The following is a 23,076-nucleotide window of genomic DNA, read 5'->3' as shown; positions in this document are numbered from 1 at the left end:
TTCTTTCTAGTAAGGCAGGAAAAAATGTGCTGGTAAGAAAGAGTTTGAGGATCCAACATATTGTGTGCGGAACTAGAAATCTCAGAGCTACTAACAGTAATAATGCTAGAGGCTATTTAACAGTACTGCTAGTAGCTATTAATATAACAAATACTATGCAGTAGGTATTTTAGTAATAATTTTATGTAAATTGAATAAAAACTCCCATACTCAATGAAATTAAAAGAATGAGAGAAAGTACTCAACTGATTATCTTTGTCCTTAAACCTTCCCTACATTCAAGAAAGTTGGTGTTGTCTGTTAAGATGCTGTAGAATGTTAAATGGGTATCTGTTTAAATCTAATGTAATTGTTTACTGTGATAAATACAAATTAAATTTGTTTTAGGTCCAATGGACTATCTGTACTGGCTCTAGAGTCGGACATACAAGTAAGCAATGTTTGCAATACATCAAGAACACAATAAAACTGCCAATTTTTCCTATTTAAAGACATCCACAGAGAGTTTAGATGATGAGCTAACAAAATGAGATGCCGTTAATTACATTCCTAGGTAATTGTGATCCAAAAGGGATCATTTTGCTTTTTCCAACTGGAAGCAAATCATTTATTATAGATGAAATAGTGTAATTTTGGAGTTGGATGGAATATAAGGTAACAATACTGAATGGAAGCTATTAGGCAGATCTTCTGGCTCACAGTAGCTAATTTATCAGCTCATGAAAATATGCCTGTGTTGTCCAGCAGAGCTTCTACATGAGGAAAAAAACACCATGTTTTTAAATTATTTATCTTAAATTTCAGTTAACCAGCCTTCCGCTTTGCTTCAGTAAAATAATTCTAATAATTATTGTTCCACAAAGGAAAGAGCTGGTGAGTAGGTGGTGAGTTCCCCATCATGAGGATAATGAAACAGACTAAGATAGACCTTGGAAACATTGCAGGGGAAAATCTTCTCACTTAGTATATGAGATAAGGATTTGACTAGGAATATTTTGAAGGTAACTTATTAGTAAATGTTTGTTGGCCCTTATTTTGGAATAGGCATTATAGAGTGGCCTTTGAGTAAGTCACAGCTCCTATCTTCAAGCAAAATATAGTCCAGTAATCTTATTTAAACTTTGACATTCTACAACTTCATTTTGATGAATTTTATTTTTTTAAATATTTATTTATGCATACAAGATCTGGGGTGCAGGCCAGAGGTGCGGGGGGGGGGGGGCGGTGAGAGGATTCACCAGAGAGAGTGGGGAGCAGAACAGGCAGATTGACTGAAGTACACTGCTGAGGGGAGCAGCGGCTGAGTCAGGAGAGGTCTGCTGTGCCATGTGGGTGGTTCCCAGGCTGGGGATGGAACTTGTGCTGCAGTGGGTGTGGATAGCTTCATAGGTTGCGTCATAACCCTTGCGCCACCAGGGAGGCCCCATTTTGATGAATTTTATATCAGATCTTTCTTCTCCACTTTTTAAATATTTTCTTTTGTCTCAATTTTTAACAACATGTGCATTGTTAAAATGTGTTTGTGTGTGCGTGTTCTAGAAAAAAAATGTGAGGAAATAGTGTCTCTCTTTTCTGGCATGAGTTAGCTCTGCTATGTAACAAAATGAGAGGGAGCTAGTGGGTAGTACACAGTATATGACTAATGATCTGTTTTCCTTAAGCTAAAACTCTGGATTTAAACTGAGAGTTCTGCTTTGATGATGCTTGAATGAGTGCTAGACAGTGATGCCATCAGAAATTAACCAAGCAGGCCAGGATGTACCAAGGTCAAAATAACTGGGAGGCTGAAAACAAGTTTTTGGGGCTGAACATGACAAATACTGGAAACATCATTTGTGATGATGGGTGTTCTGATGGGCTGTTTGCTTATAACTGTCTTTGTTTAACTCATTATAAAAAAGGCTAACTTGAGATGAGATACAAGAATGGTCTCTTCAGGGTGCTATGCCCACCATTCTCAGATCAATGGCCAGCAATCTGAAATATGAAAGTGCTTATACATTCTATTCCTGCCTGTTCATTGGCTTTTTGGTAGTGACAAGACAACGAAATCCAGGCCTATTTTGTTAACAAAACAGTAAGTTCAAACAATCATTTATTGTCATAGGTCATATGCCTGAGGGTGGACTAGTGGTTGGCTGATGGAGGCTGACCTCTGCTGGGCCATTCTGTTCATTTATTCTAGACTCATGCATCGGTAGGTTAGCGGGAGCAGCTCCAGATAGTACATAGATAAGGCCTAGAGGAGTGATTGAAAATATACCAAAATTTTCTCCCCTTTGAACCCAAAGAGAGACCACCATAGGGGAGCCTTAGTGCATGAATCTAAGAAGACCTCATTCTTGGAGATTATCTCCCTGGATCTTCACCACTATCAGAGACGTTAAAATGTTAGCTAATGATGAGATATGTCTCTCTGACCCCCAAACACCTCAGAAGCACTGAGAAGGTGTGTTCTAAGGTTCCTTTGTTCCTGGAACTGAAGGATCAGGGAAAGTCTGCCTCTGCTGTATCATCATCAGCCCACACACCAGAGACAGCAGTCCCTTCATCACTGCTTCAGAAAGATCCAGAGAAACTCAACCTTTACACAAAGCAGACTGACAAGAAACACAAGTGAACCATGAGCCTAAAGGAGCCACTAAACCCTGAGGAAGAAAATAGAAAATATTTATAACAAACCTTTACCTGGGTTCAACAAAAACTTCAACAGAAGGTAATGATTTATATTCATATGTAATATGAATATGTAAACACCTTCCCTGTACACACAAACAAAGAACTTCCTGGAACTAAAGATTTTCTTTTTAACTTAACAAATTAGTACACAAGTTTGAGGCTGAAGGCGGTCACTGGTGAGACCCAAATCAGTGACCCAAAAGATCAGGTGAAAGAAATCACTGAAACAGCAGAGCATTAATTCAATGGGCTATAAATGCATGAAAGGAAAAGATGAGAGATTTAGCTGCTAAATCCTGGACACCTAACATGCGAATAATCAATTTCCCCCGGAGGAAAAAAGACAGATGGAAGAGCAACAATTATACAAATCAAGGGATGAAAATATGCCAAGGAATAGAAAGATCTGAACTCAGTTTCAAGTTGATTGGAAATAAAAGCTTTAGGCATTTTATAAAATAATTTAAAAATGAGAATCCTAAATTCTTACCACCAGATAAAACCTACTTACATTATCAGAAAGTAAAAATAAAATATATACAGGTTTAGAAAATGCAATCGTTCATAAAACAATGAACTCCCTTCATCCTCTGAGTTTCCCTCCCCTAGTCGTTCATTAGAAATATATTCACTAACAATTCCCTGTGATTTTTCACTGCCCCCTAAAGTTTATGCATATGCCAACATATATTATCTGTAGTGGTGCCTATTTTTAATTCCATTAATTTACCAAGCTGCAGTTTATCAAACTTTATCACTCAATATGTCATCCATATCAGGACATGCCTAATTCTTTTCATTAGTCACATCTGTGATGTGGACTTTATGTGATTTTTTTTCCCCAACCAATCCCTTATAAATAACACTTTGACATTATTCCACTTATTTTCTCCTACAAACAATGCCACCATGAGCAACCACTAAAAATCTTTTAGATCTTTTGTAAGCTATACCTATTGGGAAATTCCAAGCAGTGAAATTTCCTGGGCAAAGGCAATTGCATTTTTATTTATTAAAGGGCTTAAAATATTGCTGGTACATTATCGGCACTCAAAAAAGTTTTAAAGAAACTAAAATGATCCCATTGTTCATTAGAAATATTTCATTGATTTTTATCCAAATTAATGACTTTTTAAACATAGTTTGTAGAATAATGATCCCCCTTCCAAAGGATATGTCTGTGTCCTCATCTTCAAAATCTGTGGTCTTATTTGAAAAAAGAAACTTTGCAGATGTGATGTGATTAAGAATCTTAAAATGAGGCCATCATCCTGGGTTAGGCGGTGGATCCTACACCAAATAACACATATTTTATAAGAGTGAGACAGAGTGGTTGGACCAGTTTGCATTCCCACCAGCAGTGTAGGAGAATTCCTTTTTCTCCACATCCTTGACAGCATTTATTGTTGCTAGTTGTTTAACTGTGTAGAGGTTCCTCAAACTACTAAAAATGGAACTACCATATGACCCAGCAATTCCACTCCTAGGAATCTACTCAAAGGACACAAAAATATTAATTCAAAAGAACACCTGCACCCCTATGTTTATTGCAGCACTATTTACAATAGGTAAGCTATGGAAACAACCCAAATGCCCAAAAATAGATGACTGGATCAAGAAGATGTGGTACATATACACAATGGAATACTATTCAGCAATCAAAAAGATAAACTCATGCCATTCGCAGCAACATGGATGGAGCTAGAAGGGATTATGCTCAGCAAAATAAGCCAGAAGGAGAAAGAAAACTATTGGATGGTTTCACTTATAGGAGGAATATAGAGAAACCAAATAAAGGATTGGGGGGGAAAGTAACAATTAAAAAAAAACTAGCAGACAACTATAAATCAGAAACATACTGCAGGGGAGGGGGAGGGAAAGGGATCAAAACAGGGGAAGGAAGAGCACAGGGGACTCTGGTGATGGTTCACGGGTGAATGGATGGTGGGGACTCTATGGGGATTATACCTGAGAGAAGAAAGCAAATAGTACAAAAATGAACAATGATCTAAAATATATATAAATAAATTATATAATAAGAAAAGTTAGACAGAAGGAAATTTGACATATGCAGAGTAGGAAACTATGTGAAGGAGGAGTCAGAGATCAGAGAGATCAGTGCAGCCTGCGCACTGGGGCAGCCACCACAGCCAGGAAGAGGCAACGAACCTTTTCTCCTCGACAGTCCCCAGGGGGATTGTGGCAGACTGACAATTAGATTTAGAATTCTGCTTCCTGAACTGTGAATGAAAAAAATGCTGTTGTATAAGCACCCAGTTTGCACTAACTTGTTATGGCAGCCTTGGGAAGCTAAACAACCACTATTATTAAATTGACACATGTTGGTAAAATATAAAAGAGCATCTAGAGTTGGAGGCAAATTGCTAATGCTCCAAAAAAAAAAAAAAGTGAAATTCCAAAGCTCTGCTCTTTTTTTGTCGTTGTTTTTTTAATATTTATTTATTTGTGTATACAAGAGCTGGGGTACAGGCCAGAGGTGCAGGGGGTGAGAGGATTCACCAGAGACAGAGTGGGGAGCAGAACAGGCAGATTGCCTGAAAACACTACTGAGGGGATCAGCAGGCGAGACAGGAGAGGTCTGCTGTGCCATGTGGGTAGCTCCATGGCTGGGAATCCAATACATGCTGCGGAGGCTGTGGACAGCTTCATAGGTTGTGTCTTAACCTCTTGAGCCACTAGGGAGGCCCCCAAAGCTCTGCTCTCGAGAGCAACACTCTTGGTTTCCTCCCAAACAATCCCCTATGTTTTCTGTACCTCACACATTCTCTGTTGGCCATGCCCAAAACTGACACATAAAACAAGTAAACCAAGGACAGTGAACACCAGCATATAAGTATTTCTTGGTTTGGGCACAGGCAGATCAAATACTAATGTCTCCAATCGAGACTTTGTGAAAGAAGTTTACAAATCCCTCCCACCCATCCCCAAAAAATACTCAGGTGGTAGCAGATGGAGATATTCACATATGTACATCTATCTCATCGTAATTGATCCAGGGAGAGCTTTGCTGGAGAGGGGAGTGCATTTTCCCAAACAATCTTTGGTCTCTCCCCTGGTGAAGAAATATCATGCCATCTGGAAACAAGGCAGTAAACGCCTTTCACAGAAGTTGAAAAGCTAATTACCGACCAATTCTAGCAAAGATTGGCTAAGAACCATGGAGTGACTGTCTCCAAATTCCAAGCCACTGCTCTCTCAGTAACCAGTTTTGGCTTAATGAAACTAATCCTATTTTACAAGTAAGTAGCACTTAAAGTTAAAAAAGCACTGCCAAGTGTAAAATTTCACTTGTTTTAGGATGCATCTAAACAAATCTATGAGATAGAAATAGGGCAGAAAATATCATACACATTTGCTAGAAGAAAACTGAACTTCAAAGAGGCTATGTGGCTTGTTTGTGGCTCCCACTTGTGGTACAAGGGGTTAAGCACCTCACTATGAAGCAATCCACAGCCTCTGCAGCACGAGTTCGATGCCAGGCTGGCCAGAGAGAAACCCACATGGAGAAGCAGACCTCTCCTGTCTCACCCGCTGCTCCCCTCAAGTCAGTCTGCCTGTTCTGTTCCCCACTCTGTTTCTGGTGAATCCTCTCACTCCCCGCATCATTGACCTGTACCCCAGCTCTTGCATGCAAAAATAAATAAATCTTTAAAAAAAAACAACAAAATCCTTGGATGTCCTAGACAATATTATGTCTCCTGAGGATCAACTCTTCCCATCTAGACAATTTTAAATGCATCTGTTTATTTTTAGGTGCTCCTTCTTGTCAGGACATGCGGTATCCCTGGACAGAAATCAATCATCTATGTGGACATATGGAAAGCTGAGTAAATATCAAGCACTTCTAATCATCCAAGTTCCCATTATTCTGTTACCTAAATATTAATTCATTGTTCATAGTATATTTTCTTTTGGATTAGATTTATTTTTAAAATTTATTTCAGGTTGAACTCTCTTTTGGGTTAAATATGTATTTAACCTCTACCATCAATAATCTTTCTGGTCTCCTGCTGTAGTGTCTTTGGACAGCCAAGGGAACTAATATGTATCTTACATTTATGTGTCTAAGGGCGTATTTCTCCGAACACTTGATTCTGGCATTTCTTTTGCAAGTAATTAATAAAGAGTTTTCACATGATCATATTCCACAGTGCTATAAATAGAAAATTAAAAGCAAGTTCACTTGTGCTTTTTAAAAATGCTGAAAAACTGCCAGTTTTTGCGACAAGCAGAAAACAAAAAAGTTCTAAAGGTTATTCTCATTTCTGTTCCATGGGTCACAGGCATAATGAGCAATATGAATTAAAAGCAAAAGATTTAAACTCATATTCAAATCCTTTATTCAACAAACATGTATATATGCAGTCCCTGCTATATGCCAAGCATGTGTTCTAGTAGAGCAGTGAGCAAAACAATGCCTCAAAGTTCCTAGTAACCATGTGTTCCACTGGACAAAATAAGACAAAGACAATATACATATATAAATTTTGCCTCTAATTTTCAGCCAAACTTGTTCAGTGACTCAGGTTTGATCACTCATGGTGTCCTCATCCAGACATCCTGAACTGAAACATCACAGAAAGTTATAGACAAAAACAAAACAGCTGTTCTTGCAACTGCAATTGAGTTCTAGATATCCAAGATATCCAAGTAAAACCTTCCCATAATAGTGACATATGTAAAAAAAAAAAATCATTCAGAGACATGGGAAAATGCTATCCTTGCATAGGAATATTTGAGGCTGTAGATGCCTCGGAAGAGTAGATCTCTGGAAGGGAATGTCTGCATGCCAAGGACTCCTCCTGTTTCCTGGGGTTCTTCTTCCATTTTCTTGCTCCTGTTCTGCTGTTATATTTGTACACATTCCCAGAGACTGCATGAGGAGAACACAAAACACAGAGAAGTCGTTTCCAATAAAGCCGAGCACATATTCATCTCGTGATGTCTACTGAGCATTTGCTACCTGGCCAGTGTCCGCTGACTGACTTGTCTTTTTGTCTTGCTCTGTTACCAAAGGAAAAACTGAAAACATGACTTGAGGCAGCATTTCACAGGCATTAAAAGTGGGCCCTTTAGCACAAAGCAGCTCTTTGTGGTAAAGGAAGGGTTCTTTATCTTGAGTGTGGTAGTGACTATATGAATTTATATAGGAAACTAAATGTCACAATACAGACATAAAAAATATAAGTGCATGCAAAAGCTATGAAATGTAACTAAATTCTGCTATATAGTGAATTATGTTGTCCTAATATTAATTTCCTGGTTTGGGTGCTATGGTTAGAAAGATGTTACCTTTGGGGAAAACTGGATGATGGCAACAGAGTGTCCCTCTCCTGTTTTTTCAATTTCATGTGAGTCTGTCATTATGGTAAAGTTGAAATTTTAAGAAAATGCCATTTCGAACTATTTTCTCAAGTGACCTGTCTTTCTTTTTTTAAAATAGTAATTTATTATTTTATTTATTTTTTTGGGTTTTTTTTCAAGATTTATTAATACAAGAGCTGGGTTACAGGCCAGATGGGTGGGAGGGTGAGAGAATTCACCAGAGACACAGCGGGGAACAGAACAGGCAGACTGACGAAACACACTGCTGAAGGGAGAAGTGGGCGAGACAGGAGAGGTCTGCTGCACAGGGTGGGATTCTCACTGGCCAGCTGGGATCGAACCCATGCTGCAGAGTGTGGCGCTCAACTGCCTGTGCCACCAGGGAGGCCCAGTACTTTATTCTTTTAATTGTGGTAACATTAGGATTCTCCCCATCAAGCATCACTGATACTTACCACCAAATCACCCACAATCCACCTATCTCTCATAGTAGCTAAGTTTTATAAGTCAACTTGTCATAGAAACATTAGTGAAATAAGAGAAAAGAAACAGGATAAATAGAACCAGATATAGTAAGAAATGAACCAATAGTTTGGTAGATGTATTAATAAATAAAGAAAATGACCACAGCAACAAAAATAAGGACAGCTGATTCCTATATTATTTATTATATGCCAGATTCAGTTTTCATATATTAATTCATTTAACCCACCCAACGTTTTTATGAGATACATGTCTAGTATGAGCCACATTTTGGAGATGAAGAAACTGAAGCAGCACAGAAAATGCTAAGTAATTTGGCAATGCACAAGTAACCTGGCCATTTGTAAATGGCAGACCTAGATTTGAACCCACAGAGTCTAGCTATGGAGCACACAGTAGTAATCACCTAAGGCAGGAGACAATGTCTTATCTCACTTTGATTGAGGTCCATGAATATTCATTTGATAAATGATGGCATGTCACAACACATACAGCTAAACTTATTTTTACTTAAAAATACATTTCTTCTTTAAGGGTCATGTGACATTTCACTGTGCTGAGTAAGTACTCAAAAATCCATTGAGAGGTGATGTTTCTAACAGGGCCACTGTGTAGGGTAAACAATACACTTCCTTGACAAATCCCTCTGTCTGCCAAAAATGTATTTTCTCACATGGTAGTGCTTGTTGGAATGTGAAAACTAATCGCTGACTCATACAACCAATATCCAAGTTCAAAATAATCCAAAAGCATTAGCCTGAACACATAGTAACCGTGTGTTGGGTATTGAGAAAACCAAAGGCTGTGGATAGCAAATGATGTCTATTGTCTTTATCAGGTCATGCTTTACTTCACATTGTTTTGTTTTATTGTTTTGTTTTTTTTTTAATTTTATGGAGTGGAGAGATCAGGGTCTAGTGTTAACTGATGCCCTGGTTTTTACTAGACCACTGGCAGTACATGTCATGAATAGTGTGGGGTTGAGTGTTCCTCCTTTGGTTTTAATCCTGGCTCTTTCCTCTCACTGTGATTCTGGGGAAGTTACCTTGTCTCTCTCTGCCATGGTTTTCTCATTGCTATAATAAGGGTAATAATAATAGTCACTATCTCATAAACAATTGTGAGGATAAACAATTCTTGTAAAAATACTTTGATCAGACTAAAAATTCACTTTTTGCTAAGATCTGGTATTATAAATGTCCCCCAAACATCTTATTGTAAGTTTACAACTGCATAATTAAATAGAAAATCTTTCAGTGTGCAAACTATAAAATCTTTTAGTGTTAAAATTAAATAGGCTTAAATATCAGTGTTAAGTCAAAAGGTGGAAGAAAATCCTTTGCTGAATAAATGAATCAAATATGGTTATTTCAGCACAATGGAATAGGATTTAACCTGAGAAAGGAAGAAAATTCTGACACATGCTACAACATGGATGAGCCTTGAAAACATTATATTTGAATAAGCAGTCAAAAAAAGAACAAATGCAGTTTGATTCCACTTATTTGTTTCTTCCAGTTAGGAAATACCTAAGTAATCAAACTAAAAGGAACAGAAAAATAAAATGATGGTTTCCAGAGCCTGGGGATGGGAAGGAACAGGGAGTTAGTATTCAATGAGTACAGAGTTTCAATTGGGGAAAGTGTTCAGTTTGGAGATGGATAGTGGTTTCCATTGCACAACAATATGACTGCAATTCTCTAAATGCCACAGAACCATAGAATTAAAAGTTTAAATTTTATGTTACATGCAGTTAACACAATAAAAGGTTAATTAGGTTAATAATCATGAAATGCCTAGAGCAAACCTGGTGCATTACAAATACTAAATCTGCATTTTTCAATTTTGGAGGAAATAAGAAATGGTATATAGTAGTTTTTATTGTTTTCAATCACAACAGTTGGGGGGTGGGAAACAGGACAGAACCTGCATATCTGTTTTCAGGCCACTCTGCCAACTTCCTACCATATCTGGTCCAAGACACACCACAACTTGTGGGCCCACAGCAGTCTGCTCATTGCTCATATAGAAAAGCATCCACCCACTTCCTCCTCATCTGCCTCTGTTTTACCATTGTTAGAGTCAGTATCTGTTCTAAAGAGTTCCATCAACTCTCTTCCTTCTTTTCATTGAAAAGAAAGAAAACTATTATGTGACCTTGGACACATTCCCTATACTCTGAGTCTTTTTTTCAAAATCCATACCATGAGGACAATAATGCCTTTTTCATCTCAGGATTGTTGTGAGGATTAAACGGGACAAGCATAATTGGTTGTAGATAAGTATTCAATGAAAGTCCATATGTACTTTCAAAGAACTCCCCAAAATAGGAATTTATAGAGCTCCAGTTATTTAATACAGATCAGATTAGGGTAACAGTCGTTTTTAATTTAGTATAAGGGGTAAGATTTCTTCTAGGAGAATTTAGCTTCAGTTATAAAGCATCCATAATTTCACACCAAGACTTCAGAGCTGCCAGAATTTGACTTGCTATAATGTGTTACAAGTTGTTACAGCACCAATGAATCCATGGGAATGCAACTTTACAAAGAAATTTTTACATTTATTGAATACATGTTTAAACCTTATAATCACCCCATGAAACAGACAAAACCCATAATATCACCCTCTTTGTCTTGGCTGGGAAAAGGGAGACACTGGGTAGTTAAATTCTTTGTCCAAGTTCACATGGAAGGTTAGCGGTTGTGTCAATGCTCAGAAGTAAATCTTCTAACTCTATATCCTGGATTTTAACAATATTTGTGATGACTTCCTATTCTTGCCCCTTCCATTAAGGAAAAAATGCATTGGTAAAAAGAAAAATCTCTGAAATATTTCATAAAATGGAAGTACAATCTGCTATGTAATTTCAAGATTCATGGAGATAAACCTTCAGACCATGATCCAATCCATGACTCATCTGTTCTACAGATGTTGTGACTGGTTGAAGATGTTGTGACTGGTTGAAGATGCTATAAATTCTTTGACTCTTGTCCCTTGAGAGGTGGGGTGTATGTGTGCCTCTATAAATCTGGGTCAACTGGCTGTTTTAACCTGTAAAATGTAGTGGGAGTGGCACTGTGCCAGTTTCCAGTCTTGGGCTTCACTATATCATTGTATATTGTTACCCAACAATACAGACCCAGAGGGAAAATGTGTATAATTTGCCCTGTGCAATGTAATTTGCTTTAATTAAATTACCTACATTTAAAAGTTGACAGATTTCAGGTAATCATTTAGATTTTTAGCTTTTTTTTTTTTGACACATCAGAATTGTGGCAACTTTAATTTAATTCCCAACATGGCAGTGATTTGATGGAGCTGAGTAATAACCATGTTCCCTAGTTGCCATTAACAATTTCACTCACTGCCAAATACAGCCCTTTTCAGCCATGTATTTTACCTGCCCAGTCCTTAAATGGCTTGTGTTAAAACAGGGATTCATTATGCAAAACATAATGAATAAGTTATTTATTCATGCAGCTTTTTGTCCAAATAGGCAAAACAGGCTTAACTCAAAAGGTATTTAAGCACCATACCTGGATCAATGGCTTCTCCATCAAACACAGTCTCATACACAATGGTTTCCTTAAAAACACAAAATATCAGCCATAAAGCAGCTTGATATAATTAGGGTTTTTTTTTTGTTTGCTTCTTTTTTATCTATTTTTTCCCCTCTCAATTTGATTGATCTGTCAGTCATTTACATAGCTGTGTAATTTTGGGAGTACAACTTCACACCTCCATTCTTAGACTTCAATTCTTTTTTTTTTTTTTAAAGATTTATGTATTTATTTGTTTGTTTATACAAGCACTGGGTACAGTCAGAAGCGCGGGAAGGTGAGAGAATTCACCAGAGCCAGAGCGGGGACCAGAGCAGGCAGAAGGACCGAAGTACACTGCTGAGGGGAGCAGGGGCGGCGGCAGGAGAGGTCTGCGCGCCATGTGGGACCCTCCTCCGGCGGCCTGGGAGCAGCCAGGGATCGAACTGGCGTTGCGGAGGCTGCAGGCAGCTTCACAACACAGCGCTCAACCGCTGCGCTACCGGGGAGGCCCTAGACTTCAATTCTTAGACTGAAAAATATGCTGGTTACCACAGGGAAGGAGAGGAGTGGGACAGGCAGGGAAAGAAAGGAAATAGGATAAAACCAGTTTTGATATGTGTTGAGTACTTTGAACAGACAACTTCTCATATTTACCTCATCTTTTAGTCTATAGAGGGCTAGCAACCTAGGGTCCAAAACCTCCCTGTTTTTCTTGCCTTCCACCAGGGCCTCTGCCAACATCAGTTGCCCACCATGCCCTCCCTCAACTCAGATCTTTTCTTTGATATAAAGTCCTTGTTTGGGATAAAAGGTGTTATGAGTTGAGCTGTATTCCCCCAAAATTCTTATGTTGAAGGCCTAAGTCCCAGTACCCCAAAATGTGCATCTGGAAATAGGTCCTTCACAAAGGTCATTGAGGTAAAATGAGGTTCTATTGTCGGCCTTAATCCAATATGTCTGGTGGTGGTATTAGAACTGGATTAGGACATAGACACCATAAGTGGAGGGACAGCCATGTGAAGACATAGGAAGAAGGCAGCCATCTGCAAGCCAAGGAAACCCTAGAAGGCACCAAATCTGCCAACACCATCTTGTATTTCCAGCCTCCAGAACTATCAGAAAACTGACTTTTGTTCTGTGGGATTTTTGTTATGGCAGCTAGAACTAATACAAATTAGCTAGCCTCAGTTCCTAAGGAAGAGGCAGAGGAAGGAGGCATAGAAAGAGAACCAGCTCATGAATCAATGCCAAGGTCTGTCAGGACTCAGAGAGGAATGTCCTTTTTTTTTTAAGATTTATTTATTTTTATACAAGAACCAGGGTACAGACCAGATGTGCGGGAGGGTGAGAAGATTCAACAGAGACAGAGCGGGAAACAGAACAAGCAGACTGACTGAAATACACTGCTGAGGGGAGCAGCGGGCGAGACAGGAGAGGTCTACCGCACCATGTGGGATTCTCGCTGGCTGGCGGGGATCAAACATGCGTTGCAGAGGCTGCGTGTGGACAGCTTCACAGTGCGGCGCTCACCCACCTGCGCCACCAGGGAGGCCTGAGAGGAATGTCTTTGATGAATGGGGTGGAAGGTGGAAAGGAAAAAAAAAGATGAAGACTAAAAGTGCCCTTTTTCCACTCCACATTTATACTTTCTGGAACCAACCTTACCCTTGTACAGTTGTTTATGTGGATCAGTTAATTAATAAGTGTCAGTCAATTGCGAGATGGCTTACATATTCAAGGGTGCAGATTATTCCACCTACTGAGAAACTCCAGGGTTGAAGAAGTTACTCAGCTCTATCACATCTACAATGTGTTACCAAATCAAGATCTTATTTTAAAGTAATGGTACATAATGCTGGATTTCCATGGGTCTATAGTTGTTTGTGGAACACACATACAACATTTGAGATAAATTTTGACCTAAACCAAGTTCTAACACTGGATCTGAAATTCTAGCTTTGTAGTGCACAAAAATTCAACAGAAACATAAATTGAAAGTATATTATTTCCTCTCTACTATGCCTGAGTACATTTCTATGTATGGGAACTTTTCATTGAGCACCAGTTAAAGGAAATACATAGTTAGTTCTCTCCTACTGGAGAAAGATCACAGAAATGTACTTACAGTTAGTACTTCTAGTTTTTTATTTCTGCTTCCAGAGATAATGTTTTCTTTTAGGTTTATATCTTCTGTTCAAATACATAAGTAAATAAAAGACAGGTATCAGATGAGTGACTTTTTAAAATCACACAATTTTAATAATGTGACAATTAGCAACCTATGTCTTACCTGCAATATGCTTTCTTCGTCTGTGTGAAAAGAAAATTTGACAAAATATCAGCCTCATTATGCTAATACATGGCTAAAAAGTATATCACGTCTTGCAGCACAAGACTATTATCACATCACTCCCACATCCAGTTTGTTAGATGTTCCATGGGGAATAATAAATTGGCTTCATTCACCATTGCCAGCCCCGTCAATAGATCATAAATTATCTTTACTTAGTTAATAAAAATTCATATCCAACTCTGTTTTGAAGTCATGATATGCTACACACTAAGGAACTATTTTTGGATGGAGATTAGCACAGCTGTGTTTTCTATCCATATCTTTGACCTTTCTGCCTAGTGTCACATCCATTCTAAACAAGGATGGAGCGACTACATGAATTCATCGTGTCTAGGCTAGTTCCAGTGGTTATCAGACACCTGCCCATGAACTGCTCACATCAAATTAATATGTAAAGTTGTTTGGCTTGTCTTTTTAATTTTTTTTAAAAAAGTACTTTTTCTCAAAGGAAATCTGTTTCAGATAGAACCCATGAATGTATTGTTGCTATTTTTTTTAAGCAACCTCCCCCGCCTATTCTAAGAAAGAGTACATTTGGAGTACGTAAGTTGGACCAAGCCTTTTTCTCCGTGTCCCCCAAAAGCAAACTTTGGCAGTAGCCCTCAGAATAAACACCAAAACCCTTTGTATCAGAAGCTGAGAAAGAAAAAAATCACATACTTGGATTTGGGCTTGGAGACATTCTTGGCCAGGCTCTGACAGCATTCTGTAATGTTTCCATATCTCCAAAGTAGAAAACATACCCAGGAAATCAACCCAACAAAGAAAACAGCCATCAGAGTGAAGATGAAAGGAATGTACCAGTCACTGGACTTGTATGTGTTGATAGCTGTGTACACAATGGTGAGACCTTTTCTTTGCTGGAAAACATTATTTCAAAGCAAACAGAGCATTAGTTTGTGTTTTCCGAGAGCATCTGTTAACACAGAGTAGCATCACTATGCGCTGTAGTCCTCTATTGGCTGGGGGGCGGGGGGTTCTAAGATATATAGGATTTTTTTAACACCACAGATGATAGTGAGGGTCATCCCAGCCTCTTAGGCACAAATCTCAGGATCTGAAGACTTGAATTGTATGCAGTGCATGCTCTGGGAACTTGAACAAAACCATTTCTCTTCACCCTCAGTTTTCCCACCTGTAAAATTAAAAGGTTGAACTAGATGGTATTTTGCATCCTTTTGGGTTAATATACTTCTATTATCTACACAGGATTAACCCTTTTGTGCAATGTGAGAGAACAGTGTGCTCTTGAAAATCAAATATTCTAGAGCCTCCCCGGTGGAGCAACAGGTTGAACACAGCGCTATGAAGCTGTCCGCAGCCTCTGCAGTGCAGGTTCAATTCCTGGCCAGCCAGGGAGAGTCCCACATGGCGTGGCAGACCTCTCCTGTCAGGCCCGCTGGTCCCCTCAGCAATGTATTTCAGTCGTCTGCCTGTTCTGCTACATGCTCTCTCTCTAGTGAATCCTCTTACCCTCCCTTGCCTCTGGCCTGTACCTCAGCTCTTGTATAAAAAAAAATAAATCTTTAAAAAAAAAGCTAAAAATTAAAAAAAAAAAAAAGAAAATCAATTATTCTACTGGCAAGATGTATCATCCATAGAGTAAAAAAGAGCCTTTTATTTGAAGGATAGAAAATAATAAAATACACTAACCTGTTCAGTAGATAAAATCTACTGAACATACTTTATCTTTGGGTGACTCAAAGACCATTCTGGAGTTTGCAGAGGTTTTACGTATCTTTTTTGAAAAAATAAAATACCAACAGGTCTGCTAACCTTCCCAGGATTAGATTAGACATTAGATGAAATGGTGAATATTAACCATATAGTATACTGCCTAGCACATAGTAGGTGCCCATTATTATGACAGCATGGCCACCAGAGAATGGTATTTGAGAATCTCCATTTGTAGAGATTTTTTTTTTTTAAGATTTCTTTCCCTTTTCTGGGTATCTTTATTTTTTAAAAAAAGATTTATTTATTTATACAAGAACTGGGGTACAGGCCAGATGCACGGGAGGGTGAGAGGATTCACTAGAGACAGAGCAGGGAACAGAACAGGCAGACTGATGAAATACACTGCTGAGGGGAGCAGTGGACGAGACAGGAGAGGTCTGCAGTTCCATGTGGGACCCTCGCCAGCCGGCTGGGATCAAACTGGCACTGCAGAGGCTGCAGACAGCTTCACAGTGGAGTGCTCAACTGCCTGCACCACCAGGGGAGGCCCATTTGTAGAGATTTTTAATTGATAGGATTCATTGATAAGTGGACCTTTTTGGTGGGGAGGTCTTTTAGATTGTTGAGGCATAATCAGTCACTTGGGATCGTCTATGTTTCACCTGCAATGATCACAGTTTATATGCACAGCTGTGTGTTCTACAAAGGGCCTGAATGGGGTATTGCCCAAATGGAATGGCAAATGGATCAGGGTGCTGCCCTCAGCATTCTGTTAGCCTTTCCAGATGAAATTCAAATATACAATAGGGTATTTCCCACATTCAGACCCCAATTAAACTCCATAACTCTTTACTTCAGAACTGGTGGTTGGAGGTGGTGGTAGATTGGCCCTTTCCACGTAAATGTCTATAACAGCAGTGCCTGTCCTAGGCTTGGGGGCTTTGCCATATTTCAGGTTGTCATCAGTGATGTGCACCACAAGATGGTACCGCTGCTGCAGTTCAGCTCCAGACTCAAAGTTAAAGGGATTCTTCACAATTAATTTTGGAGTATTTGAACCTCGAGTTGGGTCAAATCCAAAATGATTGTTCTCATTGCCTTGAAAAAGAATAATTCAAAATTTATAATTTTAATACATAGTGAAAGTTCTTTTTTTAAGCTACCTTAAATTATTTTTGAAATGCAATAGATATAGAAATAAAATTTCTACAGTACTCTGAATTCCTATTTCTATACAAAGCCTGTAATAAAATTATGATCAAGCACTCAATAAATTCAGTCAGTTAAGAAAAAAGAAAGTTTTAAAGGTTAATTCCATGTGTTTGATTCCCATATGTGGTCAACAGGTTTACATTATTATCACATCACTCTGCCTAATTGCTTCCCCTTCCTTGCTTTATCAGTGCAATTATGTTCCCAGTTTCAGTGTGGTCTAAATCAGTATCAAATGCACCAGTGAGACCACAAATATCTACTGAACCCTACTAAGTTTCAAATACTCTCCACTGTGCTAGTGACACTGCTGCAAACAAGATGTGCTTAATCCCCGCCTTCTTGAAATTTGTCCTCCAGCAACAGAAGCAGACAATGAACTAGTCTTTATGAATAATTGATAATGAGTTTGCTGATGTCCATGCTGCCATTCCTTCAGATTTCTGACAGTACATCATGCTTTAAATAGTTCTCCTTATTATACTATTGCAATGTACTCAGCTTTCCTCTATAGAATTTGTTATACTTTATAATTCGATAATTGTTGCTGTTACTAATAGCTTAGTGAGCAGTGAGTTCATGATACAGGATCCCTGTCTGTCTTAGAAAACAATGGTGTACCTGTCTCCTAGTACATATTTGGTCTCCAATAAAAAATGTTTTCTATATGTAACAAGCTGATGACTAAAGTAGATCTGGATCTGTGTGATTCCAACTATAATACAGTTGAAAACATCTAGTGAATCTGAATTAATATCATATGGAAAGTAGCTGCTATTTTCTGCTAGTCCCGCTGACAGCAGACTCAGTTGCTTGAAACTTAACCTTCAGTGTTTCCCAAGCAAGTCCAAGTTTCATCATTGTCAAATAGCATCGAAATTACAGACAGTCCTATCAGAAGAGGAATGAACTGTTCATGTGAAAATGAAGAGCTTCCTTGAGGAAACATAGTGCTATACCATGAAATGAACTTCATAACCATAGTTATTTCTAAAGCCATATCATATCAAAGAGAGCATGACAAATGTCAATTTGACACATGCTCATGATTAAAACAAATTACAAAATTATCACCCAAAACCATCTCAAAGCGCATTTCAAAATCTTGTGAATCTCTGTCGTGGCAGTTTAGTTTGAAGCCATTGACGTTCATCCCAGCAGCAGCATTGTCAAAAATGACTGCCTTATAGAGCGAGGGTATGCAGTCTGGTGCTTCATCATTCTCATCTTCTATGTCAATAGTGACCTGTCAGTAATGAGGGAGAAAGAAGCGTCATATTCACATCATGTGACTATTTATACACAAAATCAGAAATAAGTACCTAGGTAGAGACAGATCATTCAGAATTATTAACTAAAAATGTCTAGAATTTTGAGTTTGAAGAAATGTTCCTGCATATTTGGATTCTGCCTGTCAATCAACCAGTCAATTGGCTTATTATTCTTAAGTCAACCGTGACATTTGGTGTGGCTGTTAGGGAGAACTTCCGGCTCATTAAAAGAGCCTGTGAAAAGCTCACAAATGATATAAATGATAAAGAAGGAAAGCTAGAGAATGGAGCCTCTAAAAATTGTAATCCCTTGAAACATTTAAATACATCTGTTTAACTGCCAACAAATCCTGATTTTACTTCTTTTTCCTTAATGTAGGGGTCTTCTATTCACCATCCACTAATGATAATATTTTTTTTTGGCAAGGGTATTTCAAAGTATGCTCAGATCTTAATTAGGGTCTACTATCAACCTTAATTAAAATACTGCAAACTGGGAAACTGTGATTTACATGGAAAAAGATCAAAACTTCAAGGATTTTAAAATGTCAGTGATCAAATACCAGTCAGCCTAAAAAGGTTATCTGCCCACCTCTTAGATGAGTAAGTAATAACTCTCTCAACAACATTTGCAGAAGAATCCCCGGTGTGCTCATGTTTGCAAGTATTATCTTTTAAAAAAAATTTTGTAAAATTTTAACAGCACAGCCAAATTCTTGGGAAATAACTCCGTCATGCTTCTTTTTACATTGAATATAGCCCTGTACTCTGTTTAACATGTAAGAAATCCTATGGTTTTAAAACGATTGCTGCAACATAATGCAAATAGCACCACAAACCAGAAATCTTTATTAAAACCTTGAGCCTTCCATTTGATAGGTTCTTTATTTGGACCAAGTGACTTAACCTTGCTTTCCTCATATATAAAAAGGAGTTCTCAATCCCTCCCTTCCTAGGATTGTTGAGAGGATAAATTCTTTCATTCAAAGAACATTTATTTAGCACTCAACTAAAGACTAATCTAGACCCAGGAGGTACAGTGGTAAACAAAAGAAACTCCCTACGCTATTACAATTTATTTTCTAAAGGAAAAGGAAAAGTGACAAACATATCAGCAAGTAAATATATTAAGCAATGTCATACAGTAATTGATGTTCTGCAGGTTAAGGAGAGAGAATAGCTAATGAAACTTTTAATAAAGTGTGCAGAGAAGGTCTTTTTTTGTTGTTCTCATTCCTTTTTCCTCCCCCATATTTGATATATGTCCTCATATAAGCATTTATCCTCACAGAATATGTACTATTTGGTTATGTGATTTTGACTTACATAAACAGTATTTTGCTATGGTCTTTCCTATATCCTACTTTTCACACACAGCATCATGTTTTCTTGCTCTTTCTATATTTGTTTGATTAACTAGTTTTCTATTTCTTCTTGATTCTTGGTGATCCATGTATATACCTACCACACTATTCTTACTCAGGCACCTAATGAGGGACACATGAGTTGCTTCAAAATTTCACCAACACACAACAAAAAAGGCCCTAGGAAGCATGTATCCTTTAGGCAGAAATGCAACTTCAGTGAGAATGTGCGCCAAGTGGCTATCTGGGGCACAGGATTTTAGTTGCAAGCATTCTTGGTGTGTTGAAGGGACAGCAAGAAGTTCATGTGCCTGGACCAAAGTAAAAGGGAGAGAACTAGGAGCTGAAGACAGAGACAGACAGAGACCACACCATCCAGAGCACAGCACCACAGAAATAACATTGGCGCTTATGTTAACTGTGATGGGAACCCATAGAAAAGCTTTGAGAAAAAGGGAGAATTGTATTGTTAAAGGATCACTCTGACTGTTATGTGAAGAATAGATTATAAAGGGAATGACTGGAAGTGCAGATTCTAGTTAGGAGGCTGCTGTACTAGACCAGACGAGGAATGACAAGGGCACAATCAGGATGGGAGCTGGTTGAGATGGGTGGGTGAGATATAGAAGGATTCAGGATATATTTTGAAAGTAGAGGCAACAGGATTTGCTGATGGACTAAAGAAATAATTTAGGGTACATGATAGTAATTAAATGCCTAAAGGTAATTCTGCTATTATTCTCTAGCTGGGTAAAAAAAAAACTTGGATAAGTTGACTAATTTTAAACTCTGCTATATACTCTTTATCTTTTCATATATTAAAAATCTTAAGCTCCCTGAAGAGGTATACAATTTCATAACCTAGGTTGTACACAAAGTGAACACTCAATAAATATTTGTTTTTAAAAAATGGAAAGAGATTGAACAAGTTGCTGCTTTATATATAAGCTAGACATAAATTCTTCTTTTCAGAACAAAGTCACTTGAACTTATATTTTTTAAAATCTGTTTTCCCCTCTTCGGATTTGTAATAAATGTATGATAGCTGCAAGTGGTGTCATTTTATACTCTTGGGAGTGTGTGTGTGTGTGTGTGTGTGTGTGTATATACACATACATATATATGTGTGTATATATGTATGCATATATATATATGTATAATGCACATACACACACACTCAAATGTCTACAGGAAAAGCTTCCACAAGTGTCTAGGTGTAAATATCACTCTCATAGGTATCTTCCTGAGACAAACTAAGCCACATAGTCCCATCTGCTTGACTATCGTTCAGTCACTGTGAAAGTCTTTCTAATTGTTGATGTGAATAGGCCTGACATTTTCTTCAGAATGACATACTCAGGAAACCTCATCACAGTAAGCAGCAAACCAAGGGCTCTATACAGTAGGAAGGTATGCAGAGTGAATCATCAGACCAGATGGGGACTTTTCAATTCTTCAGTCCCATTTCTGACTCTTTTCTAATAAAGATGATGAAGACTTGTAGTCATTAAAATATATACATTATCAATACAGCAATATTCACTTTTAATATCTCTCAAGAGGCCTTTGATGTTGCTAAAATAATGTATAAATTCAGAAAGTGGACCATGATGGTGATAGAGGAGGTCCTCTGCTTCATTCCCAAGAGGATCATCTAATAGTTAACAGAAGAACAATATACCCAGAAAGTCCTGTGGGTTGGTGCAAAGCTAGAACATTTTGGACAACACATACCAACAGAGACAGCAACAGAGAGGAGTCAGAGTCATGTTTCATTGAAAGAGGTAGGTGGGAAAAAAAACCCGGAGACTCTGGCCCAGGGTGGGAGTCATATACATGTGCAGCTGCCAGAACTGGTATGGAAGCACATACCCTTGACTGAGGGGAAGCACACAGACCCGAGTCTCCCTTCTGAAACCCCAGAGAGGAGAGATAGCAGTGGTGCCACGAACATGAGCCGCCTCCTTCCCCGGCACATTTAACAAGTGAATGGACCAGTTCATACCCTTCCCCTATCCTCCGACTCAGCAACTGCAAGATCAAGTATCAGGACATATGGAAGCCAAGAAAGCCAATAAAACTACAGTCAAATAAAACCAGAGACCCACCTACTAGAAGAGTAAAAGTAGTTCAACTCTCTACTACTGCTACAGATTTTTTTTTTTTAAATAGGGAAATTGAAGCAGCAAAATGAGCAGACAAGAAAATACATGGATGGCATCTTGAGACTTCAAGAGAATATGATATTACAAAGAGAAAACAATTCTCCAGAATCCAATTACAAAGACATGGAAGATTTATAGATCCCTGTCAGAGAATTAAAAATTGCTATAATGTACCAAAAAAAGAAAAAATCAAAGACATGGATGACAATGCAAAAAAGGACATAAAAATTATACAAAATAAATCAGAAAAGCTAATCAGAGATACACCAAAATTCAGAAAAACTAATGACCTCATGAATTAAATAAACAGAAGTAAGTAAAATAATGAACAGAAAATAGAAATTGAAGCTTTAAATAAGAAAGTAACAGTGCCTAGGGATATAAAGTGCTCAATAATGAGATTAAAAAAATTCTAGAGAAGACTATGAAAGCAGAATAGACTTAATAGAGGATGAAATCAGACCTTGAAGATAACAAAGCATAAAGGACCTAGGTGGTAGAAGAGGGAGAAGTACAGAGTAAGAAGAAAATGAAGAAATACTTCAGGAATTATACCACTCCATTACAAAGGCAACAACAACAAAAACACAGGGGTATCACAATCCCATACTTCAAACCATACTACAAAATGATAGTGACCAAAAGAGAATTGTACTGAAATAAAAAAAGAAACACAAATCTATGAGTAAATTGAGAACCCAGAAATAGACCCATACTTATATAGGTAGCTAATTTATGACAAAGGGGAAAGGAAAAGGGAGTGAAGAGTATACAATAGAGAAAGGAAATTCTCTTCAACAAATGATGTTTGCAAAACTGCACAGCTATATGCAAAATAATTAAACAACTACCTCATACCACACACAAAAATTAACTCAATAAGGATTAAAGATTTGACGACAGGAGATTTGGTTGTGTGTGTGCTGTGGTGATGACACCTGAGGCAGAAAGCCTGTATTTCCAAAATATAAACAAGGGCAT

At 38.1% G+C, this 23,076-nt stretch overlaps 1 protein-coding gene across 1 annotated transcript in view; it reads right to left on the bottom strand.

Moving 5' to 3' along the window:
• Positions 1-7,232: 7,232 nt before the first annotated feature.
• LOC311180080 (cadherin-related family member 3-like) overlaps positions 7,233-23,076 on the bottom strand; it is a gene marked incomplete at its 5' end in the record, with an annotated part of 63,100 nt that continues 47,256 nt past the window's right edge. The window contains 7 exons of the mRNA XM_084247747.1: positions 7,233-7,573; positions 12,048-12,096; positions 14,179-14,243; positions 14,344-14,363; positions 15,067-15,266; positions 16,937-17,181; positions 18,370-18,541. Coding sequence (XP_084103873.1) covers positions 7,416-7,573; positions 12,048-12,096; positions 14,179-14,243; positions 14,344-14,363; positions 15,067-15,266; positions 16,937-17,181; positions 18,370-18,541 — 909 coding nt within the window. The 3' untranslated portion in view covers positions 7,233-7,415. The remainder of the gene's footprint in view (positions 7,574-12,047; positions 12,097-14,178; positions 14,244-14,343; positions 14,364-15,066; positions 15,267-16,936; positions 17,182-18,369; positions 18,542-23,076) is intronic.

This window comes from Talpa europaea (assembly GCF_964194135.1).
Source record: "Talpa europaea genome assembly, chromosome: 11".
NCBI classification, from domain to species: domain Eukaryota; kingdom Metazoa; phylum Chordata; class Mammalia; order Eulipotyphla; family Talpidae; genus Talpa; species Talpa europaea.
The sequence above is the reverse complement of the archived record's forward strand: the minus strand, read 5'-3'. Positions and strand labels throughout refer to the sequence as shown.